Raw genomic sequence first — 25542 nt, 5'->3', positions numbered from 1 at the left:
ATTATTTATAATTGCCAAGATATGTAAGCAACCTAAGTGTCCATCAACAGATGAATGGATACAGAAGATGTGGTATATATATACATACAATGGAATACTACTCAGACATAAAAAGAACAAAATTTTGCCATTTGCAGCAATATGGATGGACTTGGAAGGCATTATGCTAACTGAAATACAGTAAGTCCCCTACATATAAACGAGCTCCGTTCAAGTGTGGTCGTAAGTCCAATTTGTTTGTTAAGTGCAGAAAAGTTAGCCTAGCTACATAGTAATTGTGGTAATAGGTTTATAATACTTTTCACACAAGTAATACATAAAATACAAACACAAAAACTAAAGAAAACATCTTTAATCTTACGGTACAGTACCTTGAAAAGCACAGTAGTACAGTACAACAGCTGGCATAGGGGGCTGGCATCGAGTGAATAGGCAAGAAGAGTTGCTGACTGGAGGAGGGAGAGGAGGTGGGAGATGGTAGAGCTGAAGGACTGTCAGCAATAGGAGACGGAGGGCAAGCTGCAATTTCACTCATGCCTGACGTCGATGGCACAGGTTCTGGTTCCTTGCTGGATTCAATTCTATCTACCCTTTTGAAAAAACGATCCACTGATGTCTGGGTAGTAGCTCTTTTTTTCTCGCGATAGATGACACAGTAGCACTGGATTGCATTCTGCATGGCTGCTGCAACCTTTGTGTACCATTCTACGTTCGGGTCCTGTGCCTCAAAAACTAACAGTGCCTCCTCAAATAAAGAAAATCCCCTTGCTATTTCCTACATCGTGAATCTCTTAGGTTCTTCAGTTACTTATTCTTCTTCTTGTCTCTCTTCATCATTTCTCTGGGCCTCCAATTCCATCAGGTCTTCATTAGTAAGCTCCCATGTTGCACAGCTAGGAGTTCAATGAAGTCGTCCTCTTGCAGATCTAGCTCCAGCTTCTCGCTGAGGGTCACTAAGTTGCTGAAGACCTCTTTGGACTCCTTATCCACCTTCTCAAATCCATGAAAATTGTGAACAAACTGCGGGCAAACGTTCTTCCAAACCCCATTCACAGTGATGGCCGTAAACTCATGCCAAGCAAAGTCAATGTTTTTTATGGCCTTGTAGATGTTACAGTCCTTCCAAAATTGTCGCAAGTTTGTTCCTGATTTGTCACTCTCCTTTACTGCCTGATGAAAAGTGTGACATAAGTAATATTTCTTGAAAGTCGCTATAACCCCTGGTCCATAGGTTGGACGAGCGACATAGTATTTCGGTGGCAGATGCACTACAGGACATTGGAATGAAAGTCGTCCATGAATGGGGAGTGGCCCAGAGCACTGTCGAGCAGCAAAAGAATGCTGAATGGGACATCCTTCTCCAAACAATATTTCTCCACATCCGGGATAAAGTGGTGGAAAAACCAGTCCTGGAAAATGGCCTGTGTAACCAGGCTTTGGGGTTACTCTTCCACACAACAGGAAGAGAGCCCTTGGCTATGTTTTTAAGGGCTCTTGGGTTCTCTGAATGATAAACTAAGAGAGGCTTCAGCTTTATATCACTGGAAGTATTGCCACCAAACAACAGAGTTAGCTTATCCTTTGCTGCTTTATAGGCTGGCATCAACTTTTCCTTCTTACTGATGTAACTTCGGTCTGGCATCCTCTTCCAGTACAGTCCTGTCTCATCCACGTTAAAAACCTGCTTGGGTGAATACACGCCTTCATCAATCATTTCCCAAAGCATTTCAGGAAATTCCTGGGCAGCTACCATATTGTGAAGGTTGGCTCTAGTCTTGAAGCAATGAAACCAGCCATGGCTGGCATTAAAAGATGCACCCTCTGATTCTTCACCGTGTTTCTTCGTCAAGTCTTCATAAAGGCTTTTAGCTTTCTCTTGAGTCAGCATTAAGCTGAACTGATCCTGCATCCACACACTGAGTTTCTCATCTCCTCCATCACTCTTCCACACTTCTTCGGTAGTATTGTTGACATCATCAGCACAGCAGACTTCATGTTCCATGATCTTGTCCTTGTTCTTTAGAATTGTGCTGATGGTTGAACAATTCATGTTATAAGAATGACTGATGTCTACCATCTTTTTGCCTTGCTCCACTTTCTCAATTATTTTAATTTTTCTTTCCACTGTTACCGCTTGGCACTTCTTAACAGTACCCACTACATCACCACTGGTTCTAGGCTCACGTCCGGACATACTGGGCTTGAAATAAAGATACTGTACTACTGTACTCTATACTGTACTGTACAGTAAACTACACAAAAGCACAACCACTTGTAGAGAATGCTGCGTGGCATGGCCAAAAAAAGCCAAACAAAACAAAACAAAAAATGAAGCCCACAAAGGTTCACTGGTGAATTCTACAAAACCTTTAAAAATGAAATTACACCAATTCTCTACAATCTCTTCTAGAAGATATAATCAGAGGGAATACTTCCTAACTCATTCTATGAGGCCATCATCACCCTAATACCCAAACCAGGCAAAAACATCACAAGAAAACTACAGACCAGTGTCTCTCACAAACATAAATGCAATAATCCTCAACAAAACATTTAACAAATCAAACTCAGTAACATACAAAAATAATTATACACCACTTCCAAGTGGGATTTATCCCAGGTAATGCAAGGCTGATTCAACATCTGAAAAACAATTCATGTACTCCATTATATCAACAGGCCAAAGAAGAAAAGTCACATGAACGTATCAATAGATCTAGAAAAGCATTCACAAAATCCAACACCTACTCATGATAAAAACTCTCAGTGAACTAGAAATTCAGGGGATCATTCTCAGCTTCATAAAGAACATCTACAAAAACCTATAGCTAACATCATACGTAATGGTGTAAAACTAGAAGCTTTCCCACTAAGATCAGGTATAATGCAAGAATGTGCCCTCTCACCATTCGTTTTCAAAACCGTACTGGAAGTCCTAGCTAGTACAATGGAACAAGAAAAGGAAATATATAAAAGGCATACAGATTGGGAAGGAAGAAATCAAACTTTCTTTGTTTACAGACGACATGACTGTCTATGTAGAAAATCCTAAAGAACAAAAGTACTGCTGAAACTAATAATTATAGCAAAGCTGCAGGACACAAAGTTAATTTATTAAAGTCAATCACTTTCCTATATAACAGCAATGAATTTGAAACTAACAACATAATACCGTTTACATTAGCGCACCCCCCCCAAAATACACAGGCATAAATCTAACAAAACAAGATCTATATGAGGAAAATTACAAAACTCTGATGAACAAAATTAAAAAGCTAAATAAGTAGAGATATTCCATGTTCATGGATAGAACGACTCAATATCATCAAGGGGTATGGTATTGGTGAAATAAATCAATGGAACAGAATAAAGAGCCCAGAAATAGACCTACATAAATATAATCAACTGATCTTTGACAAAGGACCAAAAGTAATACAATGGAAGAAAAACAGTCTTTTTAACAAATGATGCTGGAACTGCTGGACATCCACATCCAAAAAAACTGATGTAGACAAACCTTATGCCTTTAACAAAAATTAACTCAAAATGGATCCACAGACCTAAATGTAAAACACAAAACTATAAAACTCATAGAAGATAACATGGGAGAATACCTAGGTGACCTTGGATATGGCAGTAACTTTTTAGATACACTACTTTTAAAGGCATGGTCTATGAAAGAAATAATTGGTAAGCTGGACTTCATTAAAATTAAAAACTTCTCCTCTGTGAAAGACACTATCTAGAGAATGAGAAGACAACCACCGACTGGGAGAAAATATTTGCAAAACACACAATCTGATAAAGGATTGCTATCTAACATATACAAAGAACTCTCAAAACTTGTGGAAGAATTCCAATCTAAAATAGAACTGGAGGATGTAATTGGAAAATCTCACACATGTGCCCTCAGGAAGACAAAACTTAAGGACTAAGAAACTGATTTCCTTTAAAGGCCTGATTTACAGAACACTGATAGTGCCAAAATTTTCTCAGATGACAGGGGGTTGATCAGGGGTTATCTCATATCAACCTTGGGAAGTTTCATGAATGGGAGATGACCCAGGTCAGGATGGACTCACAAAGTGGGCTGAATTGAGTTTTGTTTCTGTGACTGGACTGATTTTATCTGCTCAGGAAGTTTTCAAGGCTGGTCTCCATTTGTTGTTTATTTTAACTGACTCTAACTGGACTCTCCCCTCTTTACATTTCCTGTCCATAAATACAACCTGCCCCAAACCCTCAATAGACTCACCTGTAGCTTGCTACAGTTTGCTTGTCCTGAATTACAGTTCCTCTGCTATTCCTGAATAAACTCATCTTTTAGAGTTTACCTTTCTTTAGGTCAAACAAACACAACAATAAGAAAACGACCCAATTAAAAACTGGCCAAAGACCTGAACAGATACCTCACCAAAGAAAACACAGACAGGGCAAATAAGCATATGAAAAGATGCTCCACATCATACGTCATCAGGGAAATGGAAATTAAAGTGAGACACCGCTACACACTTCTCAGAATAGCCAAAATGCAGAACACTGAGAACACCAAAAGCTGACAAGGATGTGGAGCAGCAGGAACTCTCCTTCACTGCTGGTGGGGATGCAAATTAGTACAGCCACTCTGGAAGACAGTTTGGCAGTTTCTTACAAACTAGACATACTCTTACCATTTGAGCCAGCAATCATGCTCCTCGGTATTTATCCAAATGAGTTGAAAACTTACATCCACATAAAAACCTGCACACGAATGCTTTTAGCAGCTTTATATTAGTAACTGCCAAAACTTAAAAGTAGCCAGGATGTCTTTCAGTAGGTGAATGGATAAATGAACTGTGATATATCCAGACAATGTAATATTAACACTAAAAAGAAATCAGCTATCAAGCCGTGAAAAGACACAAAGGAAACATGAATCATAGAGTATGTGGCCTTATCAGACCAGCTTCCTCCATATAACTAACTGGAAGAGGCTAATCTGAAAAAGCTACATACTGTAGGATTCCAACTATATGACATTTTGGGAAAGGAAAACTATGGAAACAGTAGAAGGATGAGTGGTTGCCAGGGGTTTATCAGGCTATCAGGGTTAGGGGGAAGGGAGTGATGAATAGGTGGAGCACAGAGGATTTTTAGGGCAAGTGAAACTATTTTATATGATGCTACAAATGGTGGATACATATCATTACACATTTATCCAAACCTACAGAATATCCAACGCCAAGAGTCAACCCTACAGTCAACCATGGACTTGAAATGATGTGTCAATGTCCATTCCATAATTGTAACAGACATACTGCTCTGGTTCAGAATACTGATAGTGGGGTAGGCTGTACATGTGTGAAAACAGAGCGTATATGGGAATGCTCTGTTGTTTCCACTCAATTTTACTGTGAAGCTAAAAGAAGCTCTAAAAAGTAAAGTTTATTTAAAAAAAAAAAAAAGATTAGACACCATGACCAAATGGGATATATCCCAGGAATGCAAAAGTGGTTCAATATACAAAAAAATCAATCAGTATAATACACCACATTAATAGAACAAAGGACAAAAGCTACATGAGCAACTCAATCGACATAGAAAAGGCACTTGGCAAAATATATCACCTTTCATAAAACACTCAGAAAACTACAAATAGAAGGAAATTTCCCCAACATGATGTAGACCATATATGAAAAACCCACAGCTAACATCATATTCTATAGTGAAACACAAAGTTCTCTCCCTAAGATCAGGAACAAGACAAGGATGCCCACTGGCACCACTGCTATTCAACACTGTGCTGGAAGTTCCAGGCAGAGCAATTAGACAAGAAAAAATAATAATAAAAGGCATCTAAATTGGAGAAGAAGAAGTAAAACTATCTTTATATGCATTAAATATGATCTTATATGTAGAAAATTCCAGAGAATCTACAAGAAAGCTACTAAAGCTAATAAATTCAGCAAAGTTGCAGGTTACAAGATCAGCAAACAAAAAGCAGTTGCATAGTTGTCTTTCTATATACCAATAATGAACAATCCAAAAAAGAAATTGAGAAAGGAATTCCATTTACAATAGCAACTAAAAGAATAAAACAGGAGTAAATTTAACCAAGACATTAAAGACCTGTGCAGTAAAAAATACAAAACACTGGGCTTCCCGGGTGGCGCAGTGGTTGAGAGTCCGCCTGCTGATGCAGGGGACATGGGTTCGTGTCCCGGTCCGGGAAGATCCCACATGCCTCAGAGTGGCTGGGCCCGTGAGCCATGGCCGCTGAGCCTGCGCATCCGGAGCCTGTGCTCCGCAACGGGAGAGGCCACAGCACGGAGAGGCCCACGTACTGCAAAAAAAAAAAAAAAAAAAAAAAAAACACTGCTGAAGAAATAAAAGAAGACCAAAATAAATGGAAAGGGGACATCCCTTTTGGTGCAGTGGTTAAGAATCTGCCTAACAATGCAGGGGATGTGAGTTTGATCCCTGGGCTGGGAAGATCCCACATGCCACGGAGCAACTAAGCCTGTGCACCACGACTACTGAGCCTGCGCACCACAACTACTGAGCCCGCATGCCACAACTACTGAAGCCCACATGCCTAGAGCCCATGCTCCACAACAAGAGAAGCCACCAAAATGAGAAGCCCACGCACCGCAACAAAGAGTAGCCCCTGCTCGCTGCAACTAGAGAAAGCCTGTGTGCAGCAACGAAGACCCAACGCAGCCAAATTAATTAATTAATTATTTTTAAAAGCGTATATAACTTGTCATGGACCAGCTGTTCTCCTGGCACCATCAAAAGGCACTAGAGAGAAAACTGTGAATAAGACACTAACACCCCTGGCCTCATGGGGCTCATAGGTTAGTGGGTGAGTCATAATGTAACTAGGGGGACAGAAAGCAGGCCTCTGAAAAAGTAAAGACCTTAAAAGTTGAGGAGGAAAGTTATCTATAAACCCTTAAAAAATTAGAGAAGCATGAAAGAAGCATTTTCAGATGCTTATGTTAATTTTGAGAAATTAAGAGACAAAGGAGCTTTCACAACTTCAGCTATTGATATTGAGTTTTGTTCTCTGGCCACTGAAGGCTGTGTCTGAGGAAAAGGCAGAAGATGGGCACCTTGGGCCCAGGCAGCCCTGGCTCCCAACCACCCCCCAAGGTCTATGAGAGCGTCTCCCTCCTACCTGAAGCCACTTTAGGTTGGTTGCCAACAATTCCAACAGTCCTCCCATTCATTCTTGCAAAACCAACAATGATGTTCTTGGCATAACTGGGCATGATCTCAAAAAATTCTCGCTCATCAACAACCTGCAGGGATAAATTTACTCCTCAGCTCAAAATGATAAACAAGATCCAACTCCATTATAGAATGACAGACATTTACAGAATTACAGGCCGGATAGCTACTCCCTAACACAGGTTCTCCCAGGAAGCAGGACAACAGGCAGAGGCAGCACCTCCTCCCTGCTGGAAGGGAAAACACTCTCGTACACACTGGAAGAGGATAAACCAGTACAGTCTTTTTTAAAGGTTCTATTTGAACTTGGCATATTTAATACACTTTTTTTTTTTACCTTACTTTGAAATCATTTCAAACTTTCATAAAAATTTCCAGAATACAAAAAAATTTAAATATCCTTCACCCAGATTCCCCATTTATTAACATTTTACCATGTAAGCTTCATAGTTCCCTCTCCCAACCTGCCTACCCTGCTTTTCTCTCTGTCTCTTAAGTATGTGTCTGTATATATATTCTCTAACTATATATATGTCCATACACACAACTTTTTTCCTGAACTGTTTGAGAATAAGTTACAGACACGACGCCTCTTTACCTCTAAGTACCTATCTAAGTGTCCACCTCCTAAGAACAGGACATTCTCTTCTATAACTTCAGTGATATTATCAAAATCAGGAAATTAACATTAATAGATTATTATCCATTATAAAACCTTATTCAAATTTCACCAGTTATTCCAATAACATCCCTTATAGCAACAAAAATCTGGCTCTAGAACCTGACCCAAGATCACCTGGTACTCTGAGTGGTCATGTGGTCTCTTTAGCCTGCCTTGATTCTTTCCCCTCAATCTTTGTCTTTTATGTTCATAACATCTTTGAAGACTACAGATCAGTTACTTGGTTATTTGGGTTTCACGTTTGTTCATGTTTAATTTCAGGTAAAGCGTTTTTGGCAGAATATCACAGAAGTGACCCTCTCAAGTGCATCACATCAAAAGGCACATGATGTCAATTTGCCCATTAATGGTGGTGATATATGTCAGATTTCTCCCCTGTAAAGTTACTATTTTTCCACTTGTAATTAATAAGTATTCTGTGGGGAAATATTCTGAAATTATGTAAAAATCCTATGCTTCATCAAGCTTTTACCTAGTAGGTTTAGTTAGCATTCATGGATGATCCTTGCTTATTAACCCAATTACTGCCATGATAACTGCCAAACAATTCTTCTAACTCCATTTTTCCTTCTCCATTTATTACTTGGTATTCTATTGTCAAAAATGTCTTTGCCTTTCCCATTTACTTATGGGAAATCCACAGTATGAAGGTATAGATTTTTGTTTTATTATGTGGATTGTAATCTTTTTATTTTATGTTCAAAGTGTCCCATATTTGACAGTGAGAGCTCATTCAAGGTGGATCCTATGCCCTTTTGATGTTTCTCCATCATTCTCTGAGCATTACCTTACATTCTGGAATTACCTTACTTTCAGGTTCATCTTGTATTTTTTTCCTGCCCCAAGCCCTAGAATCAGCCATTTCTCCAAGGGACCCAGGTCCCAAGGGTGGGGGGTAGAATAAATGGCTGCTTCTAAGAAGCTAGCCCAGAGCATGGAGCTAGGAGATCTACATACACATACACACATACACACACACACACACACTGATTTCTATAAGTAATATGAAAACCAGGAGTTCATACTGATAACTCCAATTCCAACTTCCAATTCAACTACAGGGTTCATTCTAGTATCCCCCTTTCCATACTACAACTCCTTTCTCCTATAGTGGACATCTAACTCCCATTATCCTCAAAACGTACTTATTATTCAATCCTCAAATGTAAATGAAATGGTTTCAGAATTGCTAACCCATATGACAGCAAAAAAATAACCCCTAATATTCAGTATTTCTTTATAACTATTTCTGCCATTAGACTAAAGTATAGAGTCCAAATACTGCATTCAAAAGTTATTCATTTGAAACACAGTCAGTTTCATTGCTTTTTATTTCAAAGGTTTACCCCCACCCCATCTTGATTTTATTTTTAGTACGTAAACATTAATATAGGTTAATAGTGTCACTCTCCATCCCTTCCACTCACCCTGTTTTTGTTTTGGGTTTTTTTTTTGCAGTGCTGCACAGCTTTCGGGATCTTAGTTCCCTGACCAGGGATCGAACCCGGGCCCACAGCAGTGAAAGTGCTGAGTCCTAACCACTGGACCACCAGGGAACTCCCTCACCCTGCTATTAATGTCATCACTTTCTGATTTATCCTTTGTGTGTGCACTGCAAAAATGAGTAGATACATTTATAGATTTTTAATTCCCCTTCCACCTTAGATGGAAAGTAACAAACTATAGATACTCTCTTACACTCTGAGTTTCTCTCTTGCACTCTGAGTTTCTTCACTTAACAATATATCCTGGAAATCACTCTATATCAGTTCATAGAGCTTTTCCTCACTATTTTTCACTCCTGCATAGTACTCCATTGTGTGGATGTACCAAAGTTTATTCAACCAATCTCCTGTGTGTTGTGTACATTATTTTGACACTTACATTCAGGTTGTTTAGAATACTTTGCAATTATAAATAACACTGTAACAGTAGGAACCTTGTGCACCTATAACTGTGTAAAGTGGGAAGTGTATCTTCAGGGTAAATTCCTAGAAGTGGGACTGCCGGGGCAAACTCTCAGATATTACCATAGCTCTTACCAGCAACACATGACAGTGTCTGCTTCCCCATAGACTTACCATGGAAAGTATTTTCAAGTTTTGAATCACTGGCCACTCTGACAATGGAGAAATAACTCAGTATAATTTTATGTTGCATTTCTAACATTATGAGTAAAGCTGAACATCTTTCCAATATGTTTAAGGTCCATTTTATATCTTCTTTTGTGAGCTGTCTATTCATGATTTTTGCCTGCTTTTCTATCAGTTTTAGTCTTATTCCTTCAATTTTTAAAAAAGTTCTTTACGTATTAGGGATATTGGTCCTTTACTTGTGATATATGTTGCAAATATTTTCTCCCAGTTTGTTGGTTGTCTTTTTTGTTGTTGTTGTTGTTTTGGGGGGAGGTCACACCACAGGGCATGCAGGATCTTAGTTCCCCAACCAGGGATTGAACCTGTGCCCCCTGCAGTAGAAATATGGAGTCCTAACCACTGGACCACCAGGGAATTCCTGGTTGTCATTCATTCATTCATTTATGGCTGTGCTGGGTCTTCGTTGCTGTGCGCGGGCTTTCTCTAGTTGCGGTGAGCAGGGGCTACTCTTTGTTGCAGTGCATGGGCTTCTCACTGTGGTGGCTTCTCTTTGTTGCAGAGCATGGGCTCTAGGTGCTCAGGCTTCAGTAGTTGTGGCACGTGGGCTTCAGCAGTTGTGGCACACAGGCTCAGTAGGTGTGGCTCGCAGGCTCTAGAGTGAAGGCTCAGTAGTCATGACACACAGGGTTAGCTGCTCCGCAGCATGTGGGATCTTCCCAGACCAGGGCTCAAACCTGTGTCCCTTGCAATGGCAGGTGGATTCTTAACCACAGTGCCACCAGGGAAGTCTCCCTGGCTGTCTTTTAACTTCATGTATTTTTTTGCTATGGAGAGTGGAATTTTTAAACGTTTATATAGTCATATTTATCAATTTTTTAACTGAAACTGAATTTTAAATCATAATTCAAAATCCTTTACCTTCTCCTAAAGTTAGAGAAATTCATCTATACTTTAAATATTTCACTTATTATATTTACTTCTCTGATCTATTTGTAGTTTATTTTTGTATATGGTATAAACTACAAATAAAATTTTATATTTTCCTAACCAGCTATCCAGGTGTCCAGCACCATTTTTTTTTTTTTTTAGATGTTGGGGGTAGGAGTTTATTAATTTACTTATTTATTTTTGCTGTGTTGGGTCTTCGTTTCTGTGCGAGGGCTTTCTCTAGTTGTGGCAAGTGGGGGCCACTCTTCATCACAGTGCGCGGGCCTCTCACTATCGCAGCCTCTCTTGTTGCAGAGCACAGGCTCCAGACCCGCAGGCTCAGTAGTTGTGGCTCACGGGCCCAGTTGCTCCGCGGCATGTGGGATCCTCCCAGACCAGGGCTCGAACCCGTGTCCCCTGCATTAGCAGGCAGATTCTCAACCACTGTGCCACCAGGGAAGCCCCCAGCACCATTTTTTTATTTATTTTTTTTGCAGGGTGGAGAGCCACACTGCACGGCTTGTGGGATCTTAGTTCCCTAACCAGGGATTGAACCCGGGCCCTCGGCAGTGAGAGAGCAGAGTCCTAACCACTGGACTGCCAGGCAATTCCCTAGCACCATTTATTAAAAAGCTAATCTTTGCCCCTGGAATTTGACATAATACCTTTATCATATGTACCAGAATTCTATGTGTACTTGAATCAACTTCTAGCTTTTCTATTCTATTCCACTGATCTATTTATGTGCCAGGACTACACTGTTTTAACTACAGCATGCTTTAATAAAGGATATGGCCATAGCTTTTCTTTTGATGTTCTTATATTAACTCAATATCCAGGAACAAGGGATGTCTCTGCATCTGTTCAAGTCTATTTTCATGTTTTTCAGAAGTTTTAAAATTTGCCCCGTAAGTTTATTACTAAATATTTTATCTTTATTCCTATGCAAAAGGAGTTTTTACATTACCACAATATAATTGGTTACTGTTTGTGTATATGAAGACTATTCCTAGGTTAATTTTATATCCTGTTCCCTATTTATTGTTTCAGTTTTATCACGCATTCCCTAGGATTTTTAGCATATTATGTCATACACAAGCATAGGTCAACTTTTGCAAAGCTTTTTGCCTCTAATTGATCTTCTTCTTTATCTAATTGCATTGGCTAATAACTCCAGTACAATGTTAAATAATAGTGGAGATAGAGAGCATCCTTGCCTTGTCCCAGATCTTAGTGTAAGTATTTCCATATTAAGTAAGATGCTTGGTTTTGAAAAAGTGTATATTAAACTCTATCATGTTAAGTATTCATCAGTTCCTACTTTCTTGAGTGTTCCTATTAGAAATGGGTGTTGAACTTTCTTAAAGCCTTTTCTCAGCATGTATGAAAACAACCATATAATCTTTCTCCTGTCTATCTATTAATGCAGTACATTACAGATTTTCTAGAACCAACCTTGCATTCCTATAATTTTAACATGGTGTTGGAGTCTGTTAGCTAACATTTATTTGCTACTGTTGCATCAATATTGGTAAGTGATGCCAATCTGAAATCTTTTTCAGTTCTATCTTTATCAGGTTCAGGTATATCAATGTCATACTTGTTTCATAAAAAGAATTTGTAAAGAGTGTGTGTGTGTGTGTTTACTGTCTATGATCTGAAATAATTTATGTAGCACTGTGATTCTTTGGTCTTTGAAGGTTTCACAGAATTCCCACATGAAACTATCTGGGCCTAGTGCTATTTTTGTGAAATAACTACTATGTAATTTGGTCCACTTAAGCTTTCTACCTCTAATGGGGTCAATTTTGGGTAAAACGTATTTTCCAAATAAAATGTCCAGTTCATCTAACCTCTTATGATTTTGAAATTTCTTCTATCTTTATCATTTCTCCTTTCTGCTTTTTACTTGTGCCTTTTTTTAAGTTAGCTAGTAGTTACTCTATTCCATTAATTACAGCTATTTTTCTATTTCCCAAGTCATAAAATTTCTGCTTTTATCCTTATTAAATCCTGTCTTGTTCTCCTTTAGAATATTTTTTCCCCAGCTTTTTGAGTGGAGAATTTAGTTTCTTTTCCTTCTATTATTTTTTTTACTAAGCAATTAAGGCTATAAATTTTCCTCCTCTCATAGATAGTATTCCATAGATTTTGATATGTAGTGTTTTCATTATCTTTATTCTCTTAGAATTCTGTCATTTGGCTTATATTTTCTCCTTTTATTCAAGAATTAACAGAAGATTTATTTTTAAATGAGACAGTGCTTTTATTGTTATAGTTATAAACTTCTAGTCTTAATCATTGTTTTTTGTAATATTTTTGCTTTATGGACTGCTAGGATGCTTTCTTTCTGAACAAATATGTGATCAACTCTTGTGAATGTTCCATGTGCACTTGAGAATAAGATTCATTGCCTATTACCAGGCTGTAAAGTCTGAAATAGATCTTTAATATCTATCTGTGATGTTATTGAGGTCTTCTATATCTTACTTATTTTTGTCCATTTGACCTACTTTGTACTAATTATGGTGTGTTTAAATCTATTATTATTTGTTTCTACCTATGTCTCCTTGGATATCCTATAGTTTCTCCTTTTTAAAGATGGTAGTTGTATCATTTAGGGCATAAATCTTTTACATCATCACTGTGAATTATGGCTTTTAGCATTTGAAAATGTCTTTCCTTGTCACAGTAAATACTCAAATTTCACATCAGCCAATATTAGGCTCACACACACTGTATTGTTTCTGTTCTCCTAACGTACCTTTCCCCATCCCTTACGTTTAACTTTTCAGAATCATTTTGTCTCTTGTACACCACATATAGTTGGTCTTGCTTTATGAGGGAAATTGAACATCCTTTTAATAAATGAGATAAACAAGTTTAATAAATAAGTTAGGCCGTTCATATTTATTGGTATTTCAGATGTTTTTTATTCTTGTAATTATTCTGTGTACCATGTTATATTTACTGTTTAAGCAATATGTTTTATGCTGCTGTTTACAAAAATTTATATTTTTGGTCTAGTGGTTACCTTTGTAATTATACCTTTTTAATGCCCTTAGTCTGTTTCCTCATTTAATGTCTTATTAACTGGGTTGTCTACTATTAATATCTGTTGAGTCACAACAATCAGTATACTTATTCTGTTATACTCTTTCACTCTTCCTTCTCTTCCACCTTTCAGTGGCATTTTTTTCTGCAACTGAAACATAGCATTTATGCATTGTTCTCTACCCTCATTCCCAACCTTATTTTAGTCTTATAATTAAATAAGCACCATCAATCCTTTTCCTAAAATTTGTCCAGTAATCTCTTGGTTGGATGAAACTCATCCTCCAGTAGCTTCCTCAAGAAGAGCCTGGGAACACAGAATTCCCTCAGTTTTAGCTGGTTTTCTTTAGTCTTAATACACGAACATCAGCTTGGCCAGATATAAGATCTTTAGTGTTTCCTGGAGTCTCCATGAAGTGCTTCTCTATTGTTGCCTTGCTTTGTTGTTGCTTTTGAAAAGTCTGATGCTACTCTAATTCTCCTATCCTTGTAAGTTATTTGATCTTTTTGCCTCAAAGTCTTGAGGATTTTTCTTTTCAAAATCTAATAGTGGGGGCTTCCCTGGTGGCGCAGTGGTTGAGAGTCCGCCTGCCGATGCAGGGGACACAGGTTCGTGCCCTGGTCCAGGAAGATCCCACATGCCGCAGAGTGGCTGGGCCCATAAGCCATGGCCACTGAGCCCATGCGTCTGGAGCCTGTGCTCCGCAACGGGAGAGGCCACAACAGTAAGAGGCCTGCGTACCGCAAAAAAAAAAAAAAAAAAATCTAATAGTGGGACTTTCCTGGTGGTCCAGTGGGTAAGACTCCACACTCCGAATGCAGGGGGCCTGTGTTCGATCCCTGGTCAGAGAACAAGATCCTGCATGCATGCTGCAACTAAGAGTCCACATGCCACAACTAAGAAGCCCACAAGCCGCAACTAGGAGTCCACATGCCGCAACTAAGAAGTCTGCATGCCGCAACTAAAGGTCTCACATGCCACAACAAAGATCCCACGTACCGCAATTAAGACCCAGTGCAGCCAAAAAAAAAAAAAAAAATCTAATAGTTATATGTGGATATTTACTCGAGTTTGATCATTCTTGGTTAATTTTCCCATACACTCAGTGAGCTCATTCATTATGTAGTTCTGGGTCTTTTTCTGGGATGTCTTCTTGGATTACAGTTTTAAACATTAATTCTCTTCCTGTTTGTCTTTTGTCAGACACTCCAGTTATATGTATGTTCAGTCTTCTTTGCCTATCTTCCATTTTAGTCACTTTTTTCTGATTTTTTTACCTTTTTCTTTATGCTTTTGGTTATTTTCCCACATTTCTTCAACATTCCTTATTAAATTTCATTCAAATACACTCTCCCTAGAGCACTTTATAATTCTGTCTTCATTTCTCATATATGATTTTGTCCCCCCCCCATTTTAATTCAGTCACCTCTAACTTTACTTCTTCCTATTTTATGTCCATTCTGTCATTAGTTTCTGAATTTGATTTTCATAACTCAGGTGATGATTTGAGGCTACTGAACTCAACCACAGTGTGATCATCTGCTGAATGACTAACTTTTACAATGAAGGGAGTTTTGTCAAGTGAAGTTTTTTGTTCTCATTTTTGGTTTTCTTATCTTAGTAGCTCTGTATATATAAACTACTTGTATCTGCATTTTGTGGACAGGGTTGAGTTTGGGATGGTGAACAAGATTCCCAGTTCAAGAGCGCCCTCTTCTGTCAGTTTAACAAAGTGTCACTTAGTTAATGGGTGTCTTGATATTAGAGAGGGTGGTAGGGAAAGGGGTAGTATGATCTTCAGTTTTTTTTCTTATCTTGCAGACACATAAATTTACCTCTTTCTTAATTTTTCCTTCACTTCACAATTTCCAAAGGTGCCTCTCTCTTCTTTTTTAATCTTTTCTTCCCTAGAAGGAATGCCCTTCCATGCTTTCTTGATTCTTGTGCATGTTTAAGTCCCTCCCCTTAAGTAACTCTTCTGACCTAACAGGATTCTTTTCCAGTATTTTCACTCTTATAGTGAAAAGAGTGAACTTTCTCTCCCTGAGTGATTTCTTCTAAATTCCCTTCTCTTTCTTCTGAGCAGTGTCTCAACACTTCTTCCAGCTCTCCACAGAGACTTGTTGCCAAAATTCAAGAAACAATCCTACTAGAAAGTGGTGTTTAGGGACTTCCATGGTGGTCCAGTGGTTAAGACTCTGAGTTTCCAATGCAGGGGGCCTGGGTTCGATCCCTGGTCAGGGAACTAGATCCCTCATGCATGCCACAACTAAGAAGTCTGCATGCTACAACTAAGAGTCCACATGCCGCGACTAAAGATCCCGCATGCCACAACTAAGACCCAGCACAGCCAAAAATAAATAATAAATTTTTTTAAAAGTGGTATTTATTGTTCTACTTATTGTTATATGAAGTTGGTAGTTTCCTGTCTTACAATTATGATAAAGGAATGGAAATGGTAGTTTTATTTTTTCTTCTTATTGACCTACATATAGTTTTTCAAGTATGTGTAGAGTTTTGGATTCAGGAGATTTTGACTACCCAGAAATACCACCTCCCCCCTTTTTTTTAAAAAAACAATTTTAAGAATTCATGCTCACTGACAAAATTCCATTACTGAGTTCTGATCCAATGGATATAGTCACAAAAACATACTAACACACACAGATGTTTACTGCAGCACTGCTATAACAACAAAAACTGTAAAAAATCTAAATGTCCATCAGTACGGTAATGTTTAAATAATGTTCCATCCATACAATGGAGTACTATACAGTCATTATAATGAATAAGGTAGACCTGTATGCCATGATAGGGAAAGAAAGTGAAAAAAGTGTAAGGTGTGAAAGTGTCTATAATACAATCTTTTTTTAGTTAAAAGTAAATATATTGATATATATTTGACATATAATTTTTTTTCTGGAAAGATACACAAGAAACTTAATACTGCTTACCTCTGGGAAAGACTGATAAGAAGGAGAGAGAAAATATTTGCATTTCATTTTACACGTTTCTATACTTAAGTTTTTTCGTTTGTACATATTATTTGTTTTTATTTAAAAAGGATTTAGAGAATGTAGCAGAGACTCCTAAGTGTCCACCAAAAATCCAGTTTCTGTTTCTACCACTGTAGAAGAAACGATGGGCAAATGGCTATCATATTTCCTAACCTCCCCTACAGTTAGATGTGGCTATTTGACTATGTTTTCTACAATGGACTTAAATACAGTATTAAAAACGAAAGAGTATATTTATCAAACTTCTAGCTCAAAAGTTCGAGAAGAAAAAAAAGATGATTAACTGAAAGAAAGCACAAAAGGAATTAATCAATAAAAAAGCAGAAAATACAGAGCTTTAAAAAGAAACAAAAATTAAACAAAAAGTTGATTCTCTGAAACACATCAATAAAATATTTCAACTACTAGGTAACTATCAAGAAAATAAAAAACAAGAAATGTCAGAGAAAACCACTGAAACAGATTTTGCTAATCTTCTAAGACTATATAACCCTGCATAATCCTATGCAGGTAAAATTAAAAATCTGGAATAGGTAATTCATAGAAAAAATATATATAGTTTACCAAAACTGGCTCAGTAGTTGTGGCACACAGGCTTAGCTGCTCCACAGCTCGTGGGATCTTCCTGGACCAGGGATCGAACCCATGTCGCCTACATTGGCAGGTGGACTCTTAACCACTGAGCCACCAGGAAAATCCCACCAGATCTTTAAAGAGCAGATAATCCCAATGCTATTTCAACTGTTCCAAAGCATAGAAAACTTGCAAATTCTTATTATGGCACTTCATGAACTGAACTATGTACCCCCACCCCCAAAATTCATACACTGAAGCATAACCTCCAATGTGATTATGTTTGGAGACAGGGCCTTTAAGGAGATAAAGTAAATGAGGTCATAAAGGTTGGGGCCCTAATTTGAAAGGACTGGTGTCCTTTTAAGAGGAAAAGACACCAGAGATCTCTCTTTCTTGTGCACAGAGAAGAAAGGTCACATCAGGACACAGTGACAAGGCAGCCATCTGCAAACCAGAAGAGAGGGCTCACCAGAAACCAACTCTGCTGGCACCTCAATCCTGGACTTCTAGCCTCCAGAACCGTGAGAAAATTAATTTTTGTTTAAGCAATTCAGTCTGTGGTATTTTGTTATGGCAGCCCTAGCAAACTAATAAATGATGCAATAGCACTGACACCAAAACCTGATTTTAAAATACAGCACCTCCCCAAAGAAGGCATAGTCAGGGAGTTTAGGATCGACATGTAAATACTGCTATACTTAAAATGGATAACCAACAAGGCCCTACTGTATAGCACAGGGAACTCTGCTCAATATTATGTGGCAGCCTGGATGGGAGGGGAGTTTGGGGGAGAATGGATACATGCATATGTATGGCTGAGTCCCTTTGCTGTGCCCCTGAAACTATCAAAACATTTTTAATCAGCTATACTCCAATATAAAATTAAAAGTTTAAAATAAATAAAATACCCCCAAAATCAGCTAACATTCCATGATATTGATGTAAACATTCAAAATAAAACATTTATAAAATATAACAAGTATTAAGATATATTTACAAATAGAACTAAGAAAAATCATGTGATTATCTCTATAAATGCTGAAAAGGCACTTAACAATATTCAATACCCACCCGTGATTTACAAAGAAAACAAGTAGGCAACAACAAAACTTAAAATAGGAACCAGTGTGGGATAGGGAGGGTGGGAGGGAGACGCAAGAGGGAGGGGATATGGGGATATATGTATACATACAGCTGATTCACTTTGTTATACAGCAGAAACCAACACAACATTGTAAAGCAATTATACTGCAGTAAAGAAGTTAAAAAAAAATAGGAAGCTGTGGTAGCTTTCTTAACATGAGAAAAAGATAAAAAATTAGGAAACACTAATGACAGTCTCTCTAAAGTTAGGAACAAAACAAAGATGCCCTCTATGAAAACCACTGCTTATCACTGCATTTGATAAAATATGGACGTATATCAATGCAACTGAACAAGAGAAAGAAATGATATAACATAACTGGAAAGGAAAACACAAAACTATTTGGGCAATATACTAATATACTTGAAAAAGCCAAAAGAATTAACAGTGAAAAACTATAATAAATAATAAGAGAACTTAATAGGTAATTGGATATAAAATTGATAAACAGAATCAAAAGCTTTCATATATACCTAAAAAACAACAGAAGATAGAAAAGACCCCATCTACAATAAAAAGACACTTAGGAATAAACAAGGAAATCTTTAAAACAGTCAAGGAGAAAAAAGTACACTTTAACAAATAAAAATGCAACTGTGTTTTTAGATTGTTTCAGATTCATAAGGAAGTCAATTTTCCCTAGTTAGTGCCTAAATTTAATGGGATCCCAATAAAAACAACAAAAGTATGCCCTACTTCCATCCCCCGCTTTCACCCTAAAACAAGACAAACTGATTTCTAAATTTCATATGGAAAAATAACAAGACTAGGCAAGAAAACTCCAAGAGAAGAATAATCAAGAGGAACTATCTCTACCAGATGTGAAAGTGTACCATCAACTGAATAATTAAGGCAGTATGGTATTGGTCAAGTATTGGTGACAATGTTAAGGCACCAGAACTCTCAAATGCTGCTGGTGGGAGTGCAAACTGACACAGCCTTTGAAGAACCCTTGGGCAGGGTCCACTAAGGCTCCATGTATGCCTGGCTATGAGGCAGTACTTCCACTCCTCACTACAGATTCAACAGAAATGTGGAAGTTTATTTGTTTATTTACCAAAATCACATAACAGAATGATCATATCAGAACTGTCTGTAATAATCCCAAACTACAAACTACCCAAATGCCCACCGACAGTAGATAAACTGTGGTCTGTTCATACAAAAGACTAAGGAGAGCAAAGGGCAGACAGCAGAAGCAAGAAGAACTACAATCCTGCAGCCTGTGGAACAAAAACCACATTCACAGAAAGACACACAAGATTAAAAGGCAGAGGGCTAAGTACCAGATGAAGGAATAAGATAAAACCCCAGAAAAACAACTAGATGAAGTGGAGATAGGCAACCTTCCAGAAAAAGAATTCAGAATAATGATAGTGAAGATGATCCAGGACCTCGGAAAAAGAATGGAGGCAAAGATCGAGAGGATGCAAGAAATGTTTAACAAAGACCTAGAAGAATTAAAGAACAGACACCTAGAAGAATTAAAGAACCAACAAACAGAGATTAACAACACCATAACTGAAAAGAAAAATGCACTAGAAGGAATCAATACAAGAATAACTAAGGGAGAAGAACGGATAAGACACCTGGAAGACAGAATGGTGGAATTCACTGCCACAGAACAGAATAAAGAAAAAAGAATGAAAAGATATGAAGACAGCCTAAGAGACCTCTGGGACAAGAATAAACGCAACAACATTCACATTATAGGGGTCCCAGAAGGAGAAGACAGAGAGAAAGTACCCAAGAAAAAATGTGAAGAGATTATAGTCAAAAACTTCCCTAACATGGGAAAGGAAATAGCCACCCAAGTCAATGAAGCACACAGAGTCCCAGGCAGGATAAACCCAAGGAGAAACACGCCGAGACACACAGTAATCAAACTGACAAAAATTAAAGACAAAGAAAAATTATTGAAAGCAACAAGGGAAAAACAACAAACATACAAGGGACTCCCATAAAGTTAACAGCTGATTTCTCAGCAGAAACTCTAAAAGCCAGAAAGAAGTGGCATGATATATTTAAAGTGATGAAAGGGAAGAACCTACAACCAAGATTACTCTACCAAGCAAGGATCTCATTCAGTTTCAACGGAGAAATCAAAAGCTTTACAGACAAGCAAAAGCTAAGAGAATTCAGCACCATCAAACCTGATCTACAACAAATGCTGAAGGAACTTCTTTCAGTGGGACACACAAGAGAAGAAAAGGACCTACAAAAACAAACTCATGGCGCGAGGTGGAAGATGGCGGAAGAGTAAGAGGCGGAGATCACCTTCCTCCACACAGATACACAAGAAATACATCTACACATGGAACAACTCCTACAAAACACCTATTGAATGCTGGCAGAAGTCCTCAGACCTCCCAAAAGGCAAGAAACTCCCCTCTTACCTAGGTAGGGCAAAAGAAAAAAGAATAAACAGAGACAAAAGAATAGGGATGGGACCTGCACCAGTGGAAGGGAGCCGTGAAGGAGGAAAAGTTTCCACACACTAGGAAGCCCCTTCAAGGGCGAAGACTGTGGGTGGCGCAAGGGGGAAGCTTCAGAGCCGCAGAGGACAGCACAGCAACAGGGGTGCGGAGGGCAAAGCGGAGAGATTCCTGCACAGAATCTCTGTGCAGAATGAGTGACCAGCACTCACCAGCCTGAGAGGCTTATCTGCTCACCCACCATGGCGGGCGGGGCTGGGAGCTGAGGCTCGGGCATCAGTCAGAGCGCAGGGAGAGGACTGGGGTCGACTACGTGAATACAGCCTGAAGGGGGTTAGTGCGCCACGGCCGGCCAGGAGGGAGTCCGGGGAAAAGTCTGGAGCTGCCGAAGAGGCAAGAGACTTTTCCTTCCCTCTTTGTTTCCTGGTGCGTGAGGAGAGGGGATTCGGAGCGCTGCTTCAAGGAGGCTCCAGAGACGGGCGCGAGGCGCGGCTGAAAGCGCGGACCCCAGAGACGGGCGTGGGACGCTGGGGCTGCTGCTGCCGCCACCAAGAAGCCTGTGTGCGAGCGCAGGTCACTCTCCACACCTCCCCTCCCGGGAGCCTGTGCTGCCCGCCACTGCCACGGTCCCGGGCTCCACAGACAACATCCCCGGGAGAACGCACGGGCGCGCCTCGTGCTGACGCAACGTCACGCCGGCCTCCGCCGGCGCACGCTCGCCCCGCCTCCATGCCCCTCCCTCCCCCGCAGCCTGAGGGAGCCAGAGCCCCCGAATCAGCGGCTCCTTTAACCCCGTCCTGTCTGAGCGAAGAACAGACGTCCTCCGGCGACCTACGCGCAGAGGCGGGGCCGAATCCAAAGCTGAGCCCCGGGAGCTGTGCGAACAAAGAAGAGAAAGGGGAATCTCTCCCAGCAGCCTCAGAAGCAGCGGATTAAAGCTCCGCAATCAACTTGATGTACCCTGCATCTGTGGAATACCTGAATAGACAACGAATCATCCCAAATTGAGGAGGTGGACTTTGAGAGCAAGATTTATGATTTTTTCCCCTTTTCCTCATTTTGTGAGTGTGTATGTGTATGCTTCTGTGTGAGATTTTGTCTGTATAGCTTTGCTTTCACCATTTGTCCTAGGGTTCTATCTGTCCGTTTTTTTTGTTTTGTTTTAGTTTTTTTTCTTTTTAAAAAACTTTTTTTCTTAATAATTATTTTTTTAATTATTTTATTTTATCTTACTTTATTTTACTTTATTTTATCCTCTTTCTTCCTTTCTTTCTTTCTACTTTTTCTCCCATTTATTCTGAGCCATGTGGATGAAAGGCTCTTGGTGCTGCAGCCAGCAGTCAGTGCTGGGTCTCTGAGGTGGGAGAGCCAACTTCAGAACACTAGTCCACAAGAGACCTCCCAGCTCCACATGATATCGAATGGCGAAAATCTCCCAGAGATCTCCATCTCAACACCAGCACCCAGGTTCCCTCAACGACCAGCAAGCTACAGTGCTGGACACCTTATGCCAAACAACAAGCAAGACAGGAACACAACAACACCCATTAGCAGAGAGGCTGCCTAAAATCATAATAAGGCCACAGACACTCCAAAACACACAAACAGACGTGGACCTGCCCACCAGAAAGACAAGATCCAGCCTCATCCACCAGAACACAGGCACTAGTCCCCTCCAACAGGAAGCCTACACAACCCACTAAACCAACATTAGCCACTGGGGACAGACACGAAAAACAACGGGAACTACGAACCTGCAGCCTGCAAAAAGGAGACCCCAAACACAGTAAGATAAGCAAAATGAGAAGATAGAAAAACACACAGCAGATGAAGGAGCAAGGTAAAAACCCACCAGACCTAACAAATGAAGAAGAAATAGGCAGTCTACCTAAAAAGAATTCAGAATAATGATTGTAAAGATGATCCAAAATCTTGGAAATAGAGAAAATGCAAGAAAAATTCAACAAGGACCTACAAGAACTAAAGAGGAAACAAGCAACAATGAACAACACAATAAATGAAATTAAAAATACTCGAGAAGGGATCAATAGCAGAATAACTGAGGCAGATGAACGGACAAGTGACCTGGAAGATAAAATAGTGAAAATAACTACTGCAGAGCAGAAAAAAGAAAAAAGAATGAAAAGAACTGAGGACAGTCTCAGAGACCTCTGGGACAACATTAAACACACCAACATTCGAATTATAGGGGTCCCAGAAGAAGAAGAAGACAAAACGGGACTGAGAAAATATTTAAAGACATTATACTGGAAAACTTCCCTAACATGGGAAAGGAAATAGTTAATCAAGTCCAGGAAGCACAGACAGTCCCATACATGATAAATCCAAGGAGAAACACGCCAAGACACATATTAACCAAACTATCAAAAATTAAATACAAAAAAACATATTAAAAGCAGCAAGGGAAAAACAATAAATAACACACAAGGGAATTCCCCATAAGGTTAACAGCTGATCTTTCAGCAGAAACTCTGCAAGCCAGAAAGGACTGGCAGGACATAGTTAAAGTGATGAAGGAGAAAAACCTACAACCAAGATTACTCTACTCAGCAAGGATCTCATTCAGATTTGATGGAGAAATTAAAACCTTTACAGACAAGCAAAAGCTGAGAGAGTTCAGCACCACCAAACCAGCTTTATAACAAATACTAACAGAACTTCTCTAGGCAGGAAACACAAGAGAAGGAAAAGACCTATAATAACAAACCCAAAACAATTAAGAAAACAGGAAAAGGAACATACATATTGATAATTACCTTAAATGTAAATGGATTAAATGCTCCCACCAAAAGACACAGACTGGCTGAATGGACACAAAAAAAGACCCATATATACGCTGTCTACAAGAGACCCATTTCAGACCAAGAGACACATAAAGACTGAAAGTGAGGGGATGGAAAAAGTTATTCCATGCAAATGGAAACCAAAATAAAGCTGGAGTAGCAATTTTCATATCAGACAAAACAAACTTTAAAATAAAGACTACTAGAAGAGACAAAGAAGGACACTATGTAATGATCAAGAGATCGATCCAAGAAGAAGATATAACAATTGTAAATATTTATGCACCCAACATAGGAGCACCCCAATACATAAGGCAAATGCTCACAGCCATAAAAGGGGAAATCGACAGTAACATTAATAGTAGAGGACTTTAACACCCCACTTTCACCAATGGACAGATCATCCAAAATGAAAATAAATAAGGAAACACAAGCTTTAAATGATACATTAAACAAGATGGACTTAATTGATATTTATAGGATATTCCATCCAAAAACAACAGAATACACATTTTTCTCAAGTGCTCATGGAACATTCTCCAGGATAGATCATATCTTGGGTCACAAAACTTGCCTTGGTAAATTTAAGAAAATTGAAATCATATCAAGTATCTTTTCCCACCACAACGCTATGAGACTAGATATCAATTACAGGAAAAGATCTGTAAAAAACACAAACACATGGAGGCTAAACAATACACTACTTAATAATGAAGTGATCACTGAAGAAATCAAAGAGGAAATCAAAAAATACCTAGAAACAAATGACAATGGAGACACGATGACCCAAAACCTATGGGATGCAGCAAAAGCAGTTCTAAGAGGGAAGTTTATAGCAATACAATCCTACCTTAAGAAACAGGAAACATCTCGAATAAACAACCTAACATTGCACTTAAAGTGATTAGAGAAAGAAGAACAAAAAAACCCCAAAGTTAGCAGAAGGAAAGAAATCATAAAGATCAGATCAGAAATAAATGAAAAAGAAATGAAGGAAATGATAGCAAAGATCAATGAAACTAAAAGCTGGTTCTTTGAGAAGATAAACAAAATTGATAAACCATTAGCCAGACCCATCAAGAAAAAAAGAAAGAAGACTCAAATCAATAGAATTAGAAATGAAAAAGGAGAAGTAACAACTGACACTGCAGAAATACAAAAGATCATGAGAGATTACTACAAGCAACTCTATGCCAATAAAATGGACAACCTGGAAGAAATGGACAAATTCTTAGAAATGCACAACCTGCCAAGACTGAATCAGGAAGAAATAGAAAATAGGAACAGACCAATCACAGGCACTGAAATTGAAAATGTGATTAAAAATCTTCCAACAAACAAAAGCCCAGGACCAGATGGATTCACAGGCGATTTCTATCAAACATTTAGAGAAAAGCTAACACCTACCATTCTCAAACTCTTCCAAAATATAGCAGAGGGAGGAACACTTACAAACTCATTCTATGAGGCCACCATCACCCTGATACACAAACCAGACAAGTATGTCACAAAAAAACAAAACTACAGGCCAATATCACTAATGAACATAGATGCAAAAATTCTCAACAAAATACTAGCAAACAGACTCCAACAG

General features: G+C 38.9%; 1 protein-coding gene across 1 annotated transcript in view; it reads right to left on the bottom strand.

The window, feature by feature from the left end:
• Positions 1-25542, bottom strand: part of PCCB (propionyl-CoA carboxylase subunit beta) — a gene marked incomplete at its 5' end in the record, with an annotated part of 80899 nt that overhangs the window by 9767 nt on the left and 45590 nt on the right. The window contains one exon of the mRNA XM_079704481.1: positions 7160-7283. Coding sequence (XP_079560607.1) covers positions 7160-7283 — 124 coding nt within the window. The remainder of the gene's footprint in view (positions 1-7159; positions 7284-25542) is intronic.

Source organism: Hyperoodon ampullatus (assembly GCF_949752795.1).
Source record: "Hyperoodon ampullatus genome assembly, chromosome: 5".
NCBI lineage: Eukaryota > Metazoa > Chordata > Mammalia > Artiodactyla > Ziphiidae > Hyperoodon > Hyperoodon ampullatus.
The sequence above is the reverse complement of the archived record's forward strand: the minus strand, read 5'-3'. Positions and strand labels throughout refer to the sequence as shown.